This window comes from Sorex fumeus, unplaced genomic scaffold (assembly GCF_029834395.1).
Source record: "Sorex fumeus unplaced genomic scaffold, SorFum_2.1 ptg000048l, whole genome shotgun sequence".
In the NCBI taxonomy this organism is placed as follows: domain Eukaryota; kingdom Metazoa; phylum Chordata; class Mammalia; order Eulipotyphla; family Soricidae; genus Sorex; species Sorex fumeus.
The window spans coordinates 7,174,431-7,196,326 of NW_026606105.1; the positions used below are offsets into that span (position 1 = coordinate 7,174,431).

Consider the following 21,896-nt stretch of genomic DNA (forward strand, 5'->3'; position numbering starts at 1 on the left):
TAGTTTTTTATTCATTGCTAAATCCGGCAGTTTTGACTCTTCTAAGGATAGCAGCAATTGTGCATGAGAACACAGCCAGTGTCCAGTTTGTGATGCGTTTTTTTTTTAAGAGAATATTCTAGATTGAAGTACTTTTTAAAAACAAAGGAACTGAAGTTGGTTTTAATGTTAGTATCAGCAATATCTCTGTGCCGGGGCTCAGCGGCTCCTGGCCCTGGCACACAGCCCCAGACAGATGGCCAGTGGCCATTCGGCCCAGCAGCTCCTGTCCGGCCCCAAGGGAGTGCTGCTTAGCCCGGTGTCGTTCCGAGAAGTTTGTGTTGTATTCGTGCGCACCGCCCTCCCGAACCCGTGTGTTTTAGTGCCGTGTGCGTCCTCCCATGGACGGAGACTGGGGACTCGCGTAGGTAAGCCATGTGGCCCCAGTGTCAAGACAAAGGGACCAAAAGGGCAGGGGAGAGGACGTGGACACGAGGGTGGGAAGGAAACCACAGTGAACCCAAAATAAAATGTCCGAGTGCAATAAGTGTGCTGCTTCCTCTAAGCTGTGAACTCCTTCCCTCCGTGTGCGTCTGCAAGGTGGGCACGCGAAAGCGTCTGTCCGTCGGCCCTCCTTGTCACCCGTCGGGGACTCGCTCGCTCCCCCGTGCAGTGGCCTGTGGTTCCGTGTCTGCCCTGACCGCCCCCTCCCTCAGTCCGTCCAGCCGTTCGTGCCCTTTGAATGCTGTGGGGTCGCGGCCGCTGCTCTGAGCTCGGGGCCCAAAGAAATCAAGCCACCCCCATTCCGTGACCACGTGGGTTTGAGGACAGTTCTCCCAGGGAGAGGGCGAGGGAAATCCTTAGGGTTTTCACTGTGCTGCGGCCGGGACTCCTGGTCTCCCCCCAACTCTGGTGGCCTTGACACACACACTCCTCCCCTCGCTGCCAGTGTGGTTCGCAGCGTCCACCCAAGCACAGAAAGGTCTGGGGTGTGCCCAGTGAAACGGTGGGGATTGTTTTCATGGTCCACACACCTCTCTATACCTGCTTTGCAAAAATTACAATGGAGTAACTATTTTTAAAGCTTATTTTTCAATTCATAAAAAAATAATAAAATTTATTTTCCGTCAGATGGATGTCTCCCTTTGTCCCTTAATCCTCGATGTTTGCTTGAATCTGCCTTTTTAAAAAAACAAAAACAAAAAAACAAAAAGACTTCCCATACCTACTTCTTGATACTTCGGTTCTCTTTCCTGCTCAGGTCCCTTCATTTGTACTTTGGAGTTTTTCTCATGTAAATTTGTACAATGGAAAATATTGTTCAGTTTGGATAGACAGCATGGAGAATTAAATTTTAAAAAAAGATAGCTGAAATTCAGATTGAAGAAATTTATTTGTGTAAAGTTATTTAAAAACTGTATTATATAAAAGGCAAACAAGTTCTCTGTACTTGATGTGAATATGCGCATACACTATAATAAAAGTTGACTGCATGGACGCAGCTGTTCTTTCTCTGACCCTCCCTGCCCGCAATCGGAATCCGGACCTGCCCCTCCGGGATTCCAGGTCTGTAGGGGCGAGACTAAGAAATGCACCAAACGTCACTCTTCCCTTGGAGATGCTCTGCCCAGGCACAGCTGGGGTGGTGACCGTCTTTTGGGTTTTTGTGTGTGTGGCCACACCTGGCGATGCACGGGGCTTACTCCTGCCTCTGTGCTCAGGAATCACTCCTGGTGGTGCTCAGGGAACCATATGGAAGGCCATGGATTGAATCTGGGCTGTCCACTTGCACGGCCAGTGCCCTGCCTACAGTACTAGGGCTCCAGCCCCTGCAACTGGTTTATTTCACTTTTCACAATGTCCTTGATCTTGGGTGTTTTGTTTTGGGGCCACACCCAGGGGTGCTCAGGAATCACTTCTGGCAGGCTCAGGCGACCACCATCAAAACTCCAGGGTCATTTTCACGGGGTGCCGGGGATAGAACTCCGGTTGGCCGCCTGCAAAATAAGCGCCCTCCCCGCCTGTCACTCTGGCCCTCGTGTGTGGCTTAGCATGACATACCTGGAGAAGTTCCCTATAGGCTAGTTTCAAGCTTCTCTCTTTTGAGGAGCAAGTGGCAGATTTGGGTCACATTCAGTGGTGTTTGGGGGCTATTTCTGACCCTGTGCTCAGGACCATAGGTGCCTTACCTCCTGCCCTTTTCAATCACAACACACACAAAAAACATATTTACATATTTGAAACTATGCTAATTTTTAAGATTTTTTTTTCTTTTTGGTTCTGGCAGCACACCTGGCAATGCTCAGGGGTTACTCAGGACTTTTTCCTGGTGGTGCTCAGGGGACCATACGGATGCCACGGATCGAATCTGGGTTGGGCACATGCAAGGCTGTACTTTGCTGTACTATGGCTGGAAGCCCCAACCAATGAATTTTTGTGTGTGTTTTGTGTGCTTTTTGGGTCACACCCGGCATTGCACAGGGATTACTCCTGGCTCATAACTCAGGAATTACTCCTGGCAGTACTCAGGGGGCCATATGGGATACTGGGAATCGAACCCGGGTTGGCTGCGTGCAAGGCAAATGCCCTACCCGCTGTGCTATGGCTCCAGCCCCCCAATGAACTTTTTAATGCTGACTAATCCCAGAGTTGATTTTGCGCATTTGACTTTCTGACCTTAAATTTTAAGATCGTCTTCAAACCATTTCCAGAAGGAAAACTTGGAAAGCTTCCCCTGAAAGCCCTAAGTTGAAGAACATGAAGACTAAACTGATCTTAGCCGTGTTTTTTAAGAACACTCAAGTTCCTGTCTTTGGTTTTAATCCCGAGAGCAGACCTGAGGTTACCCGAGATGCAGCTCTCGCTCCTTCCCGGGTGTTAGACGGGGCTGGAGCCCCAATGCGCGCAGCTGGGCACCTCAGGGAGCCAAGTTGAGTTTGGTACCCACCATAACATACCGCACGGCCCGAGCACAGCCTGGCGTGGGCCAGAAACCAACCCAAAGATGCTTCGGGGTGTGGGTTTTGTATTCTGTAAGAAGTTTTCCTCACAACTTACTTACCCAGGGTTAACTGCTTTATTGTGATGAAGTTCTGTTACAAAGGAGCCTCACCCACAGCTCCCCGGAAGTCTCGGCACTGTGGCAGTGGTCAGTCTCCTGCGTCCAGTGTTGGCACAGGAAGGGGCCCGACTCTCCTGATGGCCAACAGCACAGGCCACACCTCCTGTATGTCATTTGCTCCCTGGCACCCCTCAGAAACACCCACACAAGGTGTCCTTAAGAGCCACTTTTGGGGCTTCCCCGGCCAGGGACCCCGGAACCGTTCCCCTTTCATCAGGGACAGATCCAGTTTGCTCTGTGGGCTCACCTGGCAGTGCTCAGGGGTCATGTGGAGGCCCGGGACTGGGTTTGCCGCGCTGTTGCAGGGCCCTCTTAAGGACCAGAGGGGAGGCGGGTGCCAGGCCCCGCCTGCTGCCGCCGTTCCCTCCTCCAGACCCTCCGCCCGAGCCCCTCCTCGCTTGGCTCTAGTCCAGCTGCTCCCCAGGTCCCCGGCAGCACCCCCGCGAGCCCAAGGGTGATCCTCTCCCAGAGGCATCTCCGCAGCTGCCTGCCCCCAGCACTGGCAGTGCCACGCCCCAAAGATAGAAGCCGGCCAGCGCGGAGCCGGGGTCCCCGTCACAGGCACATTCCCTGCCACATGCTGCCCCAGAGCTGGGAGCCACGCCAAGCTGAAAAGAACTTTGGAACAATTGTAGAAAAAGTGAAGTTGGTTTTTTCCATCTTGGGGGCCACACCTGGCAGTGCTTGGCGCTTACTCCAGGCTCTGCTCCCAGGGATCGCTTTCTAGGCTCGAGGACCATTTTGAGTGCTGTGGGTGGAACCCAGGTCGGCTATGCAAGGTAAGCGCCTTGCTCCTGTACTGCCTCTCTCCAGCCCGTAAGGGAAGTATCCTGACACCAAGCGGGGTTCAGGGGACCACCCGGTGGTGCTAGCCCCGTGCTTTACCCCCCACCACCACCACCCCACCCCCCTGTCCTCTCTCTGGCCTGCAAAACTGACGTATCTTCACCTCCTCACTGGGGCCCGGGGTCGGGCATGAGCTGCCCGGAGGTGTTTCAGGGGTGACCCCTGCTGGTGCTGGCGTTCAGGTTGGCGGGCTGGAAGGCCGGCACCAACCTCCTCTACACTCTCTGGCCCGGTTCCCTCTGCTCCCCCACTCACCTGGCCCTAAGAATTCCTACTCAGAAGCGGGTCTTGAACACCCACCACCTGACACAGCGCCCCGCCACAAACAGGAGAGGCCACAGGTGGCTCTACCTCTGGCTACTTGGGCCACAACTGGCCACCACAGAGAGGTGTGGTCTCGTCTGGCCCATCAGTGTGCAAGACGGAGTCCCAGGCCCGTGAAGGCACGCTGTCCACGGCCATCGCCAGGAGCTCGAGGGCCCCACAGGTGCAGAGCCCCGAGAACCCGCCGAGAAAGGGCAGCTGACGGGGTCAGACAGACACATCCAGGAGGCAGAACCTCGTTCTTGACCACTTTTAATTTATAATCTGAATGTACAACACGGAGGCCAGGAAGTCGCAGCATCGCTCAGCCCCTGCAGGGAAAGGAGAGCAGAAAGCGTCAGTCGCCCACTCAGCCCAGCTGCTCCCCCCACGACTCGGGGGAAAGGGACAAGCCCCAGGTCTCTCCCAGGAGCCACAAGCCAGTGGGGGATGGGGGGAGGACAACTGGCAGCCTGCCAGCGGCCTGGGCACCCTCACTGCAGCAACGCAGAGACAAGCAGCTCCCCTTCAGCTGACCTGTGGGGGCCGCCCATGGTGACATCTTGAGGGTCACCCCTTGCAGAGTGGCAGGGGTCACACCTGGGGCCCCCCTCAGTCTCTCCCCAGCCCTTCTTGGTGATATCAACCACCATCACCGCTTCCTATCTGTTAGGAATCCCGAGGCCTTTTGAGTGAAGGTTATCAGTACTTTTAGGGGGTGCCAGGGGCAGTCAGCCACACCCAGCGGTTCAAGGGGCTTCCAGGCAGTGCTTGGAGGTCCCGAGGAGGTTGCCGAAAATCGAACCAGGGCCGGCCTTGGCCACTTGTACTAGCTCTTACACTTAGTGCTTTGGGGGAAAGGAGTTTGTTTTCCATTTCCTTGGCAATGCCAGGGCCGACACGCGGCCTCTCACACAAGGCCAGAACTCTACCAGTGGCCGACACGCCTGTCCTCATACTTCCCTTTCGGAAAGGGAAGGTCAGGGAGAGCCGAAGCCAGAGGCTTTCGCTGTTTCCGAGCGCTGGCTGCGAGGGCCAGGAACGGATCGGGAATAGCGTGAGTGAGGCAAAGGTCCCAGCCCCGGCCCCACCGAGAGAAAGAAAAGCAGGCCTGGAGCGAGCACAGCAGGGAGGCCGCTTACCCGGCATGCGGCCAATCCAGGTTCGATCCCCAGCACCCCAGAGAGTCCCCGAGCACTGCTGGTGTGACCCACAAGCCCAGCAAACAGACGTGATTAGAAGTGGTAGCCTACCCCCACGCGCAGCGGGCGGCGTCCCTCAGTCCTCATCGTCAGGAAGAATACCCAGCTCCTCGTCTGTCCACTGGGAAGGGTCCGGGTAGGGGAAGTGACCCTGCAGAAGACATTTGAAAATGGTCAAGAACCAATGTTCCGGGCTGGAGCAATGATACAGTGGTCAGGGCATTTGCCTCGCAGGCAGCCAACCCGGGTTCGATCCCTGGCATCCCATATGGTCCCCTGAGCACCGCCAGGAGTGATTCCTGAGTGCAGAGCCAGGAGGAACCCCTGAGCATAGCGCTGGGTGTGACCCAAAAAGGAAAAGAAAAAAAAAAAAAAAAGACGTTCCATATACCAGGTTCCACTTCAGAAGAAACCCTGGTAAAAGCGCCCGCCTAATGGGCCCATGCAGGGCGTCTGGGGTTCCACGGCGCCAGCACGTGCACAGACACGGTGGGGCCCGAAGCCGCTATGACCAGGCCACAGGGGCGGACGCGCCCTCTCCCTGCGGCCAACCCCAGGCCTGGTGGCAGTGCCAAGCGCTGGGGCTTCAGTTTGACAGAAGCTTGGCTGAGGCTGAGGTGGGCGGGCGAGCCCCTCCAAGCATGGCAAACAGGGGCCGCGGCAGCCCTGCAGCCCGGCGCCGAGCAGGGGAAACCTAAGAGAAACACCAACCGAGGAATAAAAAAGGCCACAACAAAGGGCAGCAGGCCCAGGAATAAGAAGTCAGAGACGAAAGGGGGAAAAAAGGGAAGGGAATGATAAAACGGGGGCCGGAGTGTCCCTCAGTACTAGGGGACACGCTCTGTAAGAGGTCAGGGTTCAAGCTCCACCATCCCAAAATAAGTAAAATAAAAATTAAAAAGGGGGGAAAAAAAGGGAAAAAGACCAAAAGAAAACCAATGGCCATGGGCAGCTGCACGGATGGGCTGACTCTGATGTCTGCAAGCAGAGCCAGACACTCGGGTGGAGGGAAAAAGAACCAGATACTGAGCATCTGGGCTCCTGTCAGATAAAACAGCCACAGGCGAGGGGGGCTGGCATATGAGGACAAGAGGTGGGCTCGTGCCTTGCAGCTGACCGGGTCCCCCTAACACTGCCGGAGGCAAACCGCGAGTTCGGAGCCAGGAGGAAGCCCCGAGTACAGCCAGGCGTGGCCCAAAACCCAAAAATTAAACAACACAAAGGCAACCAGGTGAAGGGAAATAAGCAGAGAAACTGCCAGAGGCAGGGCCAAGGAGAGGTCAGCTGTCCGTCCAGAGTCCCCAGTCTGACTCCCAGCACCCTCGAGAGTAGCCTGGGCATGACCAGGTGTGCCCCGGTTCCATAAAAGAAAAATAAAATGTGGGGCTGGAGCAATAGCACAGCGGGTAGGGCATTTGCCTTGCACGCAGCCAACCTGGGTTCGATTCCCAACATCCCATATGGTCCCCTGAGCACCGCCAGGGGTAATTCCTGAGCGCAGAGCCAGGAGGAACCCCTGTGCATTGCCGGGTGTGACCCAAAATGCAAAATAAATAAATAAATAAATAAATAAAACAAAATGTTGCTCAAACCAGCAAAACTGGGGGGGGAGGGGGGAGGAGAGCACAGGAGGGAGGCCCTTGCCTTGCACCCGAGCTGCCCCCTATGGTCCTGAGCCCCACCTGGAGTGACCCCTGAGCGCAGAGCCAGGAGTAACCCCCCAACACCGCCAGGTGTGGCCCAAAACCAAAACCTAAACAGCAAAGAAACTCGTTGATTACCCACCACGGGCCCCCGGGCCCTCGTCCCTCCGCCACTCACCAGCACCGCGTCGTAGTCGTGCCAGAGGCGCCAGAGAATCCAGAACCACATGGTGGCGCTGAAGAACTCGGCCTGGACCACCTGCGAGCGCGTCAGCTCCGGGAACTGGCGGTAGCGGGGCTCGATGTGCACCCCGCCGCCGGCCCTGGGGGGCGAAACACGGCTCAGAGCCCAGAAGCCCACCCTCGCGTTTTCTCCCGCACAAGCCCCCGCAAACGTCCGTTTCTCTAGGGCTGCCTCGGATCTGCGGAGCAGCCAGGACCCGCCTGGACTCTCCAAAGGCGAGGCCTGAGGTTCACTTCCTGAGTGCTCGCGGCCCTGCGGCCGGAGTAAGGGTCTGACCATCCGGTTCAGGAGACAAGCACTGCAGGCCGGAGATGACGTAGGTCAGGACAGGGCCTGGCACGCACCAGGGCCTCGTCCTGGCATCACGAGGTCCGAGCATCACCTCCTCCTTGGGCAGTACTTTGGAACCACTCGTTGGCCACAACCACCGGATGTGCCCATGGGGCTCCAAAACTTAAAAATTTTTGAACAAAAACTTAGGGGAGATAGCACAACAGGTAAGACGCTTGCCTGGCAAGCAGCTGATCCAGGTTCGATTCCCGGCACCCCATTTGGTCCCCCCAAGGACCAGGTGGGGTGATCCCTGAGCTCAGAGCCAGGAGTAAGCCCCAAGCATGGCCAGGAGTGACACAAAAACAAACAAATTAAATCGCTAAGATATCCGGGAGATATCTCAAAGGAGTGAGCAACTCAGGCTTCAAGTTGTTTCCTTGAACACCGCTAGGTGTGGCCCCCAAACAAACCAAATCTCCAAAACTCGCTATCACCTCTGCCCCATATCTCTAAGCCAGGTCTCCGGCAGCTTTGCCATTCCCTCCCCCGCCCAGGGTCCCCACCTAGCCTCTGTCTCTTGCGGACCCCCCACTGGAGGCCTCAAAGCACCAGCCAGGGGCTGGAGTAATAGCACAGCGGGTAGGGTGTTTGCCTTGCAAGCGGCCCAACCCAGGTTCGATTCCAAGCATCCCATATGGTCCTCCAAGCACGGACAGGAGTAATTCCTGAGTGCATGAGCCAGAAGTAACCCCTGAGCACCGCTGGGTGTGACTCAAAAAGAAAAAAAAAAGCACCAGCCAGAGGCTGTCTTCTCCACCAGGTGCGTCCTCACCTCCTCTAAGCCACATTCACCTGGGAATTCTCAAGACCAGCTCCGGGGTAGTGAAGGTCTATATTTTTGTTTGGTTTGGGGCCCAAACCTAGCGACGCTGGAGTTGCTCCTGACTCTGCACTCAGGAATCACTCCTAGTGGGCTCGGGGGGACCATCCGGGATGCCGGGGATCGAACCTGGGTCGGCAGCATACAAGGTAAGTGCAAAGTAGTCCTGTACCATCTCTCTGGCCCCTGCTTGGTTGAGAGTTGGGGGGGGGGGGTGCTTATTTGGGGGCTACATCCGAAAGAGCTCAGAGCTTACTCCTGGCTGTATGCTCAGAGATCTCTCCCGGCGGGTTCGGGAGACCATATGGGGTGGTGGGGATCGAACCCGGAGTAAGGAAGGCAACGGAGCCGGCCCCGCCCCGCCCACCCTCAAGCCCCGCCCCACCCGCAGGCCCCGCCCCGCGCGGCCGCACTACAAATCCCAGCATGCCTCGGGGCGAGGGGTCGCCGCAAGGTCCCGGAGCCGCGCGTCAAGGTGAGGGCGCCCCGGACACGGGCACTTTCCCCTCCCAACGGGCGAAGCCTCGGCCCCCGCCGACACTCACCGGCGCACTCCGGCGCCCCCCGCCTCCTGCGCACGGACGCCCCTGAAGAGGCGGCGTCCGAGGCGGACGAAGGGCGCAACTCGCGTCAGCGCCGACATGCCAGCCCGCGTCCACCCAGCCGTGCCCGCCGCGCCTCCGCGACGTCACTTCCCCGCGCCCGCCTGACGTCATCGGCCTGCGCCTCCCCGGGGGAGGGGCGCGGGACGGTGTCCCCGAGAGGTGGGGCGCGCACGCCGGCGGGGACGGCCCGTGGACACGCCGTGGCCCCCGCGGGAACCCAACGCCGAGCCAGGACTCGGCGCCGCCCCGCGACCTTCCCCGGACCTGCGCGGACCCTCGGGGTGCCCCTCCCCCCCCGCGCGGTGTTTCCAGAGCTTCCAGCCTCTTGGTTTTGCTTTTTTTTTGGGGGGTGGGGGTGTCACACCTGGCGATGCACAGGGGTTACTCCTGGCTCTGCACTCAGGAATTACCTCTGGCGGTGCTCAGGGGACCTTATGGGATGCTGGGAATCGAACCCGGGTGGGCCGCGTGCAAGGCAAAACGCCCTACCTGCAGTGCTATTGCTCCAGCCCCCTCCCCCCGCCTCTTATTGTATTTTATTTGTAGCAATTTCTGACCGCTGTATCGCAGGAATACTCGAACGCCCCTTTACAGCCTCCTTGACCCCCGCCACCCCACCGGATCCCAGTAAATCGCGACTCAGCGTTTGTTGACCCGGGAGATTGGCTGACCCTTATTTTTTTCCCCCTTCCTCCTTGCTTGTTTCTGTGTATTCCGCAGATGAGCAAGATTGTCTGATTATTTATATGGAGTTCTGTTCATAATGTTTGCAGAAGTCTCCAAATTGTGCCCCAGCGTCTCTCTCTCTCTCACACACACACACAGATACTCCCACTTGTGGACTGGTGTTATCACTTGGGCTGCGCACTCAGGTGTTTTGGGCCAATCAGCCGGTTGTTTGGGGGCTGTTCTGCGTGTGGTCGCTGCCGCGGTGTGCGTTCCGTTCCTTGTGGCATCGCGCTGCTCCTGGAGGGGCAGGTTGTGGTGGTGCTAATGCCAGTGCCAGGCTTGCACAACCCTTTCTGTGGTGCCTACGTGCGCCTGGCTGCCTTGCAGCAGGGAATTGCCTGCTGGCTCTGCAGGGCACACAGGATCTCTGCCAGGGTCACGCTTGGCACACGTGGTACCCTTGGGGGTGAACTCATAGTACCCTGGGGGTGAACTTGTGACCCAGTGCTAGCTTGCAACGCAGGGCCCTGAACCTGTATGTTACTCTTCCCGACCCTGGCTTGCTGCTTTTAACCTTGCAATAAAATTCAGCAACAAGTCGGCTAAAACTTATCAAGAAGACTATTTGAAGTTCAGTGAAACTGGCCCTACTTGTATAGGACCTGCAAAACCTTGGTTACCGCACTTATAGGGTACATAAGGAAAGAAACTGGCCCTGTCCACTGGCATTCTGTGGAAATAGATTTTTGGCCACGCCCTGCAGTGCTCAGGAGCCACTCTTGGTAGTGCCAAGGATCAAACCTGAACCCTCATTGGCTACCTCGAGGCAAGCAACCTAACCCCTGTACTATTTCTCTAACCCCTGTGTATGTGATCAAAATGTCAGTCTCTGGGAACTAGGCGCCTTTCAGTAGAAGGAGCGAGAAAAACACAGAAGGAAACAAAATAAGTTTATTCTTTCTCCTCCTCCACCAAACACAGTCCCTGAACTAAGGTGCCCTTGGCCCCAGGCCCAGTGCCCAGGGTTGGATGGAGACATCTCCCTCCCCTTCCACCCCCACAGTCCAGGGAAAAGCACAGGACGCCCGACATACGCCCCTGTTTGCAAGCGGTCCAGCTGAGAGTGCGGCCCAGGGTTCCGGTCAGGGGGCGGCGGCCAGTCCTTTCAACAGGAAGGGTTTGGCGGCATCCAGAATGTCCAGCTTGGGGTCCAGTGAGCGGCCAAGCCCCTCCAGCACCATGATGGCAAACACGATGGAGGCAAAATTGCTCTCAAGCTTCACCTGCAGCAGAAACGCGGCAGCTCCGAGACCCGGGTCAGTCATTGTGCCATGCGGTTTTCACCACCACCTGACATTCCAGCCCCTTCCCTCTTTCCCCTGCACATGTCCAGGAAACCTGAGGTTGTATGAGCTGGTCTGGGTCTGTGTGGGCGTGGGGTGATCTAAACAGCAATGAACCCTGAACAGATGAACTGTTAAGACTCCTTCTGAGGGGCTGGAGCGATAGCACAGCAGGCAGGGCATTTGCCTCGCTGCATAGCCGATCCAGGTTCGATTCCCAGCATCCCCTGTGGTCCCCGAGCACCGCCAGGAGTAATTCCTGAGCATCGCTGGGTGTGACCCAAAAGGATAAAAAAAAATTTTTTTTTTTAAATACTCCTCCTGGAGCTGGAGTGATGGCACAGTGGGTAGGGTGTTTGCCTTGCACACGGTCAATCCGGGTTCGATTCCCAGCATCCCATGTGGTCCCCTGAGCACCGCCAGGGGTAATTCCTGAGAGCAGAGCCAAGAGTAACCCCTGTGCATTGCCGGGTGTGACCCAAAAAAGGTTTAAAAAATTTTTAAAAAGACTCCTTCTGAGGGTGTTGGCATCTCTCAAAATGGAAAGGCTACAGGGCCCAGAGCAACAATACGGTGGGGAGGGCATTTGCCTTGCATGTGGCCCCCTGGCTTTGATACCCAGGACTCCGTCTGGTCCCGCGAGCCCACCTGGAGTGAGCACAGAGCCAGGAGTAAACCTTTAGCACCACTGGGTGTGGCCCAAAGAAAATCTGTTTCTCAGGTGGATGAAACTGAAGAAGGGGGAGGAGGTGACCCCGTGCGGCCATGGCACCTGCTGGCCTGCGGGAATGCTGAGGAGATGCCAGCTGTGTCGGGTGCTGAGAGTGGCAGCAGAGTGGGGTCCCCTTGGCACGACCCGGACCGGCCCTCCGGGCAGCCTGTGAGCGTGAGGAACCACGGCCTCCACCTCCTCCACTCCAGCGCCCACTAAGCTCTTGGGAAGGGGTATCCGGTCCCGTCCCTCCCCAAACCCTTTCATTCCCCGAGTGATTCCAGCTCTCCCAGTCCCCAGGTGACACCTCAGAACTTGCGGGGCTGGCTCCGTAATACCAGGGGTAGGGTGCTTGCCTTGCCCGCAGCAAACTCAGGGCTCCATGGCACTGCATACAGTCCCCTGAGCACCTCCAGGGGTGGCCCCTAATCCAAACACCAAAGAATCACCCCGAGCGGAGAGGGGAAAGGCAGGAACCGGCTCAATCAGGCCATGTTCGCACTGCTGAGATGGGCTTCATGACGGGTGCTTGATCGGACACCCCCCCCAGGCACAGTCCTGGGGTCTGGGAGACTCGGTGGGCTACTCTGGTTTTGCATTCCAGGCCTCCCACCCGCAGACAGCATCTAGGAAGCCCCTGAGTATGGCCAGATGTGTGCCCCTCCACCCCAAACCAACCCAAACCAATGAACCAGATGTTGGGCTGAGGATGTGAGTCAATGACCAAGCACTTGCGTGAGGCCCAGGGTTCGATCCCCAGCACCACACCAAAAAAGAAAAGCGAAAAGCAGCCGCAGGACAAGCAGCAGCTTCCCCGGGAGGCCACCCCCACCCCCCACAGCCGGCAGAGTCCCAGGGGGCGCGCCCAGCACCTCACCTTGTGAGTCATCAGCAGCTTAAAGACACTGGACAGGAGGCTGGAGACTTGGAGCTGGAAGAGAGAGGGGGGGCTGCAGCGCACGTGGGGGTCCGTCGCTCCCCACCCCGGCCCTGACATCGCCACCCTTGCCACCCCCAACACCCCCCCACCCACCCCCAGAAACACACGCTCCGCCCAGCCGCTGAGCTGCTCACCTTCTCCAGGGTGATGGTCTTCTCCCGGGCCTGCGCCACCAGCCTGGCCATCTCCGCCTTGAAGGCCTCCACGTCCCTGCACTCGCTGGCCCGGGCATGGTGCAGGATGAGCTCGGCCACCCTCTGACCCTGAGGGGCGGCAAGGGAAAGAGTGTTGGGGGGGCGGCTCAGGGCTGAGGCCGGGATGGACCCCCAGCACGGCAGAAAGCTAGATGCTGGGGACAGTGGTTCCGCCCCGGCACCAGGAACTGCACGGCTGGGCCCCAACACTGCCAGGTGGGGCCCCCAAACAGAAGATGTTCTGTCCAAACCCCTCTTCAGTGCTTCTGCCTTGCCCTGGCCTCCCAGGGACTTTCCCAACCCCCGCCCTGTGAACATCATGTATCCGGGCTAAGCAGAGGCCAGCCAGGTCTGCGGCTCGGGCCTGGCAGGCACTGCTGACAAGCAGCCTGGCCTGCTCCCAGGCCCCAGGCTCCATCCCAGAGGCCCCCACCCACCATACCTCTGCCCCTTCACCCTGACTCAGGTCCCGCCATGTGCCCGTCCCAGTGGCCTGCTGATGCCTCGCAGCCCTCCTTGGGCTATGGCCTGGGCAGAGGCACCCCTGCACACCATGCCTGAGACAGGCTTGGCCAGGTCTTGGGACGGCTCCCTGCCTCCTCACTGTCCCCGTTGGCTTCTCGGAGTCTTTTTCTTGCTGAAGAATTCTGCAGCTGAGGGATGTGGGGTTTTGTGTTCTTGTGGTGCTGGGGTCGAGAACCCAGGGCCTCACTCAAGGCCAGTGCTCCGGCGCTGGGGGCCGGGGCTCTTCAATGTCCCCCCTCTGGATACACCCCCAGGGCTAAGTCCATTCAGCACTGGGCTGAGTCCCTCTCACTACAGCTTCACCTTAGCCAACAGAGCCTGGAAGGCCCCAATTGTGATGCCCGTGGAGGCTGTGGCCCCCCGCGGCACCTCTCAGCAGCCTGGGGCTCACGTCTGGGGACAGAGTCCTCAGCACCACATGCCCCAGACCTGGGAGGGCCCCGAGCAAAAGCAAAAAGGCCGCCAGCAGACAGACAATGGGCAGGATGGGAGGCACGGACGCCCCCCACGGTGCCATCCCTGAGTCCACATGGGGCCCTCAGTGCACAGGGGTCCTTCCCGGGTAAGGCTGCCGCCTCAGAGCCGCAACTGCGGAGGAGACGCTGCTCCAGCCAGGATGTTCCCGGGCATCACCCGCCCTGCCTGCTCTCACCTGGCCCAAGGCCACGGCCGTGAAGACGGCCCGGAAGTTGCTCAGGTCAGCAGCCTGCAGCTCGGCCACAATGCCCGCATCCAGCAGCACGAGGCGCAGTGGGTGGGGGGCGGCGGCAGGTGGCAGCGGGGACCCCTGGCCCTCGGGAGAGCCCTCGGCGCCCTGCACCAGGATGTTCCCCGGGTGGAGGTCGGCGTGGACGAAGTTGTCCACAAATATCTGCAAAGAGTCAAGTGCCCGTGAAGGCAACGAAGATGAGTCAGGGAGCACACGCAGGAACCCCAGCTTCTAGCCTCGAGCGATGCCAACCCCAGGTGGCTGGTTCTAGAAGCACAGGGTCCCGGGAGCACCAGCCACCCCATGGGGTGACCGCAAAGCAAAAGGAAAAATGAAAGCAACTTGGGGCTGGAGAGGTAGTACAGCAGGCAAGGTGTTGGCCTTGCATGTGGCCAGCTCGGGTTCAGTTGCCAGCACCCAGTACGGTTCCCAACCCTTAAAAAAAGATAGCTGGCATGCATGTGCAGGGAGGGTCCCAGTTTCAGCCCACCACCACCATAATCTCCCACCTTCCCCCAGGACTGTGTCTGGAGACCTCAGTGTACTGCCAGGTGTGGGCTCAAAACCAAAGAGCAGGGGCTGGAGAGATAGCACAGCGGGTGGGTCGTTTGCCTTGCACACGGCCGACCCAGGTTCGATTCCCAGCACCCCATATGGTCCCCTGAGCACCGCCAGGAGTAACTCCTGAGTGCAGAGACAGTAGTAACCCCTGTGCATCGCCAGGTGTGACCCAAAAAGCAAAAAAAAAAAAAAAAAAAAAAGAGCAGGAGCAGGACCGATAACACATTTGCCTTGCATGTGGCCAACCCAGGTTCAATTCCCAGCATCCCATACAGTCCTCTGAGCACCACTGGGGGACCACCGCCAGGAGGAATTCCTGAGTGCATGAGCCAGGAGTAACCCCCGTGTATCACTGAGCTTGACCCCCCCCCCCAAAAAAAAAAGCAAAAGGTAACGGCCCCACCCAGCATGGCAGCATGACCCGGTCTCGGCCCCAGCCCCTCCCCACACACAGCCCCCCACACACCATCTTCAGCAGCATGTTGATGCCAAGTCGTGCAATCTTCCTCTTCACGGGCACCGGAGTCCCGGCCTGCTGGAAGCTGGACACGGGCACGCTCTCCTGTGATGGGAAGGGGACCCAGGCTCTTTCTGCGCGCTCTGCCTGTCTCACTCCATACCCAAGGCCACAGCTGCATCCTGGCCCCAGGAGCAGGCATGACCCAAAGCGCCCCTAGTGAGTTTGTCCCCCGAGCACATCCCCTTTCTGTCCCCCTTTTCAGAAGGAAAGCACCCCCCCTCCCCACACTGACTCTGCCACCCACAGCTTACAGTGTCCCAGGAAAGGGCAGGGTGGGCGCAGAGTTGAGAACAAATCAGCTCAAAGGCAGGGCTCAGAGCAGTGGAGACACACTGAACATGCAAGGCCCTGGGTTTGAACCCTGGAACCACAGGACACCCCCCTCCCACCCCCAGAAATGCCAGGGCTGTCACCCTACAACAATAACAGAAAGCCAGAAGAATCTCTGAACAACCTGAGCATACACAGTGCAGCAGGAGGCCCGGTGCAATCCCTAGCACCACACGGACCCCCTGAGCACTGTACGGAGTCCTCTCCACATATGGCTCAAAGGGGGCTGGAGCGATAGCACAGCGGGTAGGGTGTTTGCCTTGCACGCGTCCAACCCAAGTTCGATCCCCGGCATCCCTTATGGTCCCCCAAGCACCGCCAAGAGTAATTCCTGAGTGCAGAGCCAGGAGGAACCCCTGAGCATCGCTGGGTGTGACCCAAAAAGAGAAAAATAATAATATTAATAAATGGGGGAGGGAGGTTAGCAGACTCAGGGGGGTCTGCACGTGGGCGCTGATTTGGTCCCCAACACTGCTGAGAGTAGCCCCTGAGCCAGAAGGAGCCCCTGACACCAGCAAATATGAGCCAATATAAAAACAGTCCGGAGGGGCTGGAGAGATAGCACAGCGGGTAGGGCGTTTGCCTTGCACACGGCCGACCCGGGTTCGATTCCCAGCATCCCATATGGTCCCCTGAGCACCGCCAGGAGTAACTCCTGAGTGCAGAGCCAGGAGTAACCCCTGTGCATCGCCGGGTGTGACCCAAAAAGAAAAAAAAAACAGTCCAGAGCGGCTGTGCAGCAGAAAAAGCACTTGCCTTGCACGTATGCGGTCCTAAGTTCAATTCCCAGAACCACAAAAAAATTAAAATGTGTCTGCGGAATAGTCTCAACTGGAGTGGACCTACAAAAATTGTCCAAATCCCTAATGAAACCACAGTAAAAAAAAAAAAAAATCATCTGCCCTTAGAGCATGAATGAACCACAGTTCGTTGTTCATTCCTGAGCTTGGCAGGAAAATGACAGGGAAAAAGGGAGAAGCGGGAGAGGGTGGTGCGTGCACACTTGGGTGGGTGCATTTTGGAGAATACAAGTGTGTCTGGGAATGGGGGCCCTCTCCGTGCTCAGTGCTGGGGGGCAAGGGGCAGCTTCTGCAATGCTGGCGGCTGATGTGATTAGGCTGGGGGAAACTAGGGCCACTCCAAGGCCCAGGCTAGACCAGGCGCCCTAGCATGGCCACTCCCGGCCCGGGCTAGTTTGACTGTCCAAGCAGCCCTGGAGACAGCTCTTGTACCCAAACAGGCAAATAAGAGAACTAAAGCCCAGAGCGTTGAAGCGACTTGCTCAAGGTCACACAGCTGACAGCGCTGGGCCCTCTGAGCTGTGGGATCTCAGGGTCGCACCTTCCTGCTGTCACTCGGGCTCTCTGCACAGCCTCCCTGCCCTGACGGCACTAACAGGCACTAACAGACCTCGGGGGTCTCATGCCAAGGGCGGCCTCCTGCTGCCCCATCCCTCGTTTTCGGGGACAGCCTGTCTCACCTCATAAGTCTCCACCAAGACCTCCCTGGTGACAAAGGGCCGCAGAGGGGTGGGGAACTTGACGGAATTCACGTTCAGGAAGTTGCACTGGAAATGTTCGAGATTCCGAGCCTCATACCGCAGGTCAATCTGCAGGGAAACGGAGGCAAAGAGTGGAGCAGGCGGCGCAGAGGTGCGCCTGCCCGCCCCTCGTGGCTCCTGGAGGGGCCCAGGGGGTGGCTCTCTGTGACCAGGGGCTCCTCAGAGCTAGGGGCAGGTCCCCTGCAGGACGGCGGGTTGCAACTCTCCTTCTCCCCAGCAGGAGGCGCCTTTCCCTGGGCTGTGACCTTTGTCAGCTCTCCCTCCAGTCCCCAAATGACAGGCACCTTATCCCGGCCACACTGCATGCTCCTGGCTCTGCCCTCGGGGACCACAGCAGGGTTCAACCGAGATTCACCACTTTCAAGGCAGGCACCCAGCCTGCTGTACTGTCCACCCTTTCTGGGACCAGGAATTCTGCGCCAGGCCTCAGAGAGACCACAGGCAATACCTGAGCTGAGGTCAGTTGAAAGGTCTTAAATAAAGTCCATGTCATTAAAGACCCCCCCACCACCCAGCCCAGGTCGTAAATAAACAGTCTCCCCACCCCCATCCTCAATAGGAACAACAAATTATTAGCAACAACCACGGGCCCTCAATTAATAAGACATCTCTGGGAAACCCCCTGGGCCTTGGACAGGTAAATGTCATGAGGTCTTGTAGGAAAACCCAGTTTTCCTACAAAAAAATGCCACAAAATGACCCAACCTTGATACAGTGCTAAATTAAGTCCCTCCCGGGCCTGAGAGTTTCTTTTTCAATGAATTTTGCTGTGTGTCCAGCTCTGAGTCTGAGTACCTTCCTCCCCGCCGCCCCCCCCATATTCCAAGAGACCCGTGTGACCACTCCAGTGTCACCTGGTGCTCCTGCTCTATCCCTCAGCCACACTGACTCCGGGTGACAGGTGGAAGGAAGCCGGGGCCCTGAGTGCAGGGCTGGGTCTGCCTCCACTCTGTGCAACGGCCACCTTGACCATTGGCCTTCCCTGCCCATATTCACGCACCGGCCTGGCCAGGACTCACTAATGCTGGCCAGCACCAGGTAGGGATGTGCTAGTGATGGGACGAGACTTCACCTGCTGGACCATGAGCTTCTCGAACTCCTCCACGATCTCAGGCAAGCTGAGCCACTGGACTCCCGGCAGAAGGCCCAGCACTCGGCTGCCCATCTTCATCAGCTGCAGGTCCATCTGCACCTGAGAGATCAGGCCCGGGTGCAACACCTGTTGGAAGAGGGTCAGTGAGGGCCGGAGAGGCGGCATAGGGGGGCTGCCCCAGCACTTGCAGGGAGTGTCCCCCAAAGCAGATAAAAAGAAAGTCTAAGAGCGGAGAGATAGAACAGCGGGGAGGGCACTTGCCTTACAGGTGGCTGACCAGGGTTCGATCCCCGGCATCCCGTAGAGTCCCCTGAGCACCGCCAGGAATGATTCCTGAGTGCAGAGCCAGGAGTAAGCCCTGAGCATCACTGGGTGTGGCAAAATATATATTTTTATCCAAGCCTACTCAGATCGGGGCTGAGCATCCTCCACCCAGATCCTCCAAATTCCAGTAGGCAGGGGTCACACCCACCAACTGGCCCCCTGGCGCTGTGTAATCCCATCAACGGCCAAGACTCTGAGACTATAAAACCCAGCTCCCAGAAGCGCGCAGCCGCATTTGTGGCCGCGCAACATCTTATTTTCTCATTCCTACTTTGGACAAACTGGCTACCGAATGTAACCTGCCCACACGGCAGAGTCTGGCAAACTCCCTGTGGCGTACCCAATATGCCAAATTCCAGTAACAATGATGGGTCTCATTCTCCTAACTCTGAAAGAGCCTTGAATATGGCACTTTTTTAAAAATCTCAGGGCTAGGACGAAGGAGATGTTACCGCTGGAGGCAATCGACGAATAACAGGATGGTCGTGATATATATACATACACATATGCCAGGGTAGCTCACAGCTTGCCCTGGGTCCATTCAGTCCATTGTCGGGACCCTGCTTTTTGGGTGCTAGGAACTAAGGGCAACTGAGTCAAGAAAGCAGATGCCCAGGAGTAAATATTATTCAGAGTCAATCAACTCCCAAGTTACAAAGCATAATATTAACTGTCTTCCTGTGTCCATACAGAAAGGACATTGCTTACAAGTTCAGTGTCCTTAGATGGGTGTGACCTGGTAAACCTAAGCTACTGAGGAAGGACAAAACAGTGTTATCCTACACACATATATATGGAAATAAATGGATCCAAGTAGAATAAACGCCCGCCTGGAAGGCACAGAATAACAACTGAGCGCAGAGCGGCAGGAACATGGGACAGAGACAGCGGTGCCCAAAGGTGCCTGGGCACCAGCGTCTCTTGCAGCGGCCCTACAAAGCCACACCTCTGGGGCTGGAGTGATAGCACACAGGCGTTTGCCTTGCACGCGGCCGACCCGAGTTCGATTCCCAGCATCCCATAGCGTCCCCTGAGCACCGCCAGGAGTAATTCCTGAGAGCAGAGCCAGGAGTAACCCCTGTGCATCGCCAGGTGTGACCCAAAAAGAAAGAAAAAAACAAAAAACGCCACACCTCCTTGCTTGAACACGTTTCAGGTTGGGTGGGGGGCCCACAGTTTTTCAAAGCGGCGAAGAGAATTTCAGGAGCGCCTACTACTTAACAGGTTCCCTGGGGATGTGCTTCGTGGACAGAGAAAAGGGGTGGGAAGTGGGGGGACCTGAGAGGGCAGCGACTCCCCCCTGCTCCACGACTGCCACCATCTGACCCATGCTGATCTTGCCCACCTGCCCCAAGCAGGTCAGCCGGGCCACTTCGGGTTTTGTTTGGGGGCCACATCCAGTAGCATCCAGGCTCTGCGCTGAGGGAGCACAACCAGCAGGTTCTGGGGAACCCCAGGAGGTGCCGGAGCTCCAACTCCGACCAAGATGCATGAAAAGGTAAATGCAATGCCCTGTGGGCCAGGCCCTTCGCTTTGACACCTGGGTCATGCACCCTCCCAACGCCCAGAGTGAAATAGAACAGCCTGTCCACTGCAGGCGTTCAGACAAAAGTCAGGCTGACCGGTGACATGACGCAGGGCGGGAAGACAGCTCGGGATAGGCCTTAGCAGCGGCTGCCAAAGAGCACTGAGTCAAGAGCAGTGTCCCCTCCACCGGTGAGTGGGCCAAAAGCAAGGACAGATTGGGCCGCGCAGTTAGTTCACAGACAGGGTGGGCCCGGCCGAAGACCCCAAGCACTTACTTTCACTGCCACCGGGATGAGGTGGGCTTGCTCAGGCTGGTGGACGGGCTCCGGGGGCTGAGCCGGAACTGCATTGGGTGGGAGCAGCGGCGCAGTCCGGGGCAGGAGCAGTCTTTCTATCAACGATTGGTCGGCCAGGCTTCCCACCGGGCCCCAGGGGCTGCGGCCAGGGAGTTTCTGCTCCAGGAAGCCGGGGTCCGCGTGCGCCTTGTACACCTGAGCCACGCAGCCCGAGCCCACGGGCTCCCGCTGGGAGAAGCGGAGCACCTTCCCCCAGTCGTCCCCGAAGGCCTGGCGCAGGAAGAGCTCGGTGTGCGCCCAGGGGTGCGGGGTGACGCGCACGTGCAGCTTGGAGAAGCGCGCGCAGAAGGCCTCGGAGAACACGTCCCGCCGCGTGCTGGCCCACTGGCCCAGTTTGATGTAGGTGGGGCCCGCGGCCTCCGTGGCCTTGAGGAGCAGATGCAGCCAGAGGCCCGTGGCGCCGGGCGCCAGGTAGGTGAGGGGGTAGAGGGCGAGGAGCGGGAAGAACCTCAGCAGGAGGCTGGCGGCCCGCAGCCCGATCCGGAGGTACCGCAGCAGCGAACCGGGCCACGGCTCGAGGGAGCCGCGCCCCGACGGCCCCCGCCCGGCCAACTCGCTCCAGCTCTGCGGGCCCGGCCGCCCGGGACCCCCGTCCGCGGGCTCCCCGGGGGCCCAGAGGAGTCTGGGGAAAGCGCCCACCAGTAGCCAACAGAGCCGGTCCCGGCGCGCGCCCCCCGCGGGCCCCGACGCGGTGCAGAACAGCTCCTCGCGGAGCCCCGCGCGCCTCAGGCGCCACGCGCACGCCCGGACCCACACGCGCCACGGGGTCCCCATCCTCGCGGGGACCCGCCGCGGCCGAGCCTGGCTGCCCCCCACTCACGCTGCGGCATGTGGCCGCGCTCCCGGCCGCGCCGAAGCGTTCCCCGAACGGGGACCCGCGCCGAGCGTTCCACTAAGGGGACCCGCGCCGAGCGTTTCCCGAGCGGGGACCCGCGTTCAGCTTTCCCCAAACGGGACCCGCGCTCAGCTTTCCACCAAGGTTTCACCAACGGGGACCCGCGCCCAGCGTTTCTCCAAGGGGACCCGCGCCCAGCGTTTCCCCAACGGGACCCGCGACCAGCGTTCCACCAACGGGACCCGCGCCCAGCCTTTCCCCAACGGGACCCGCGACCAGCGTTCCACCAACGGGACCCGCACCGAGCGTTTCCCCAACGGGGCCCGCGCCGAGCGTTTCCCGATCTGGGGAGGGTGCCCACGGCGCAGCCGGGTGACGCGCGGCCCAGTCCCCGCCCCGGATCCGACCGTGGGGGCCGGAGCGGCCGAGGGGGGACCGCGGGGCGCGGGATAGGGCCCGGGGACGGGGGTGCGCGGGGCCCGGGCGCCGAGGTTCGAGCAGCAGAGCCAAGAGCGGACGGCCGAGTCCCCGGAGCCGGACACCGGGACGCAGAGGCCGCCGGGCCCGGCGGCCCGAGGCCCCGCCCTGGACGGCCCCTTAA

General features: G+C 58.8%; 2 protein-coding genes across 2 annotated transcripts; both read right to left on the bottom strand.

Moving 5' to 3' along the window:
• Positions 1-4,505: 4,505 nt before the first annotated feature.
• Positions 4,506-9,194, bottom strand: NDUFB2 (NADH:ubiquinone oxidoreductase subunit B2). Its single transcript, XM_056124045.1, has 4 exons — positions 9,037-9,194; positions 7,273-7,417; positions 5,503-5,602; positions 4,506-4,581 (listed from the first exon to the last, which is right to left on the bottom strand). Exons 1-3 carry the CDS (start codon positions 9,132-9,134, stop codon positions 5,528-5,530), a joined length of 318 nt encoding a protein of 105 aa, XP_055980020.1. The 5' UTR covers positions 9,135-9,194; the 3' UTR covers positions 4,506-4,581; positions 5,503-5,527.
• Positions 9,195-10,827: 1,633 nt separating this feature from the next.
• Positions 10,828-21,442, bottom strand: ADCK2 (aarF domain containing kinase 2). The gene is made up of 8 exons (XM_056123920.1): positions 20,380-21,442; positions 18,233-18,379; positions 17,080-17,208; positions 15,216-15,311; positions 14,132-14,350; positions 12,895-13,023; positions 12,698-12,751; positions 10,828-11,048 (listed from the first exon to the last, which is right to left on the bottom strand). Exons 1-8 carry the CDS (start codon positions 21,232-21,234, stop codon positions 10,908-10,910), a joined length of 1,770 nt encoding a protein of 589 aa, XP_055979895.1. The 5' UTR covers positions 21,235-21,442; the 3' UTR covers positions 10,828-10,907.
• Between the last annotated feature and the right edge of the window lie 454 nt (positions 21,443-21,896).

Excerpts from the sequence above, each read along its gene's own strand:
- ADCK2 (XM_056123920.1), bottom strand. The coding sequence starts at position 21,234 with ATGGGGACCCCGTGGCGCGTGTGGGTCCGGGCGTGCGCGTGGCGCCTG. Across the intron at positions 12,752-12,894 it reads AGACCATCACCCTGGAGAAG|CTCCAAGTCTCCAGCCTCCT; the intron begins GTGAGCAGCTCA and ends TCTCTCTTCCAG. Across the intron at positions 11,049-12,697 it reads AGCTGCTGATGACTCACAAG|GTGAAGCTTGAGAGCAATTT; the intron begins GTGAGGTGCTGG and ends TTTCTGCTGCAG.
- NDUFB2 (XM_056124045.1), bottom strand. The coding sequence starts at position 9,134 with ATGTCGGCGCTGACGCGAGTTGCGCCCTTCGTCCGCCTCGGACGCCGC. Across the intron at positions 7,418-9,036 it reads GGGGGCGCCGGAGTGCGCCG|GGCCGGCGGCGGGGTGCACA; the intron begins GTGAGTGTCGGC and ends TTCGCCCCCCAG. Across the intron at positions 5,603-7,272 it reads ACGACTACGACGCGGTGCTG|GGTCACTTCCCCTACCCGGA; the intron begins GTGAGTGGCGGA and ends TGTCTTCTGCAG.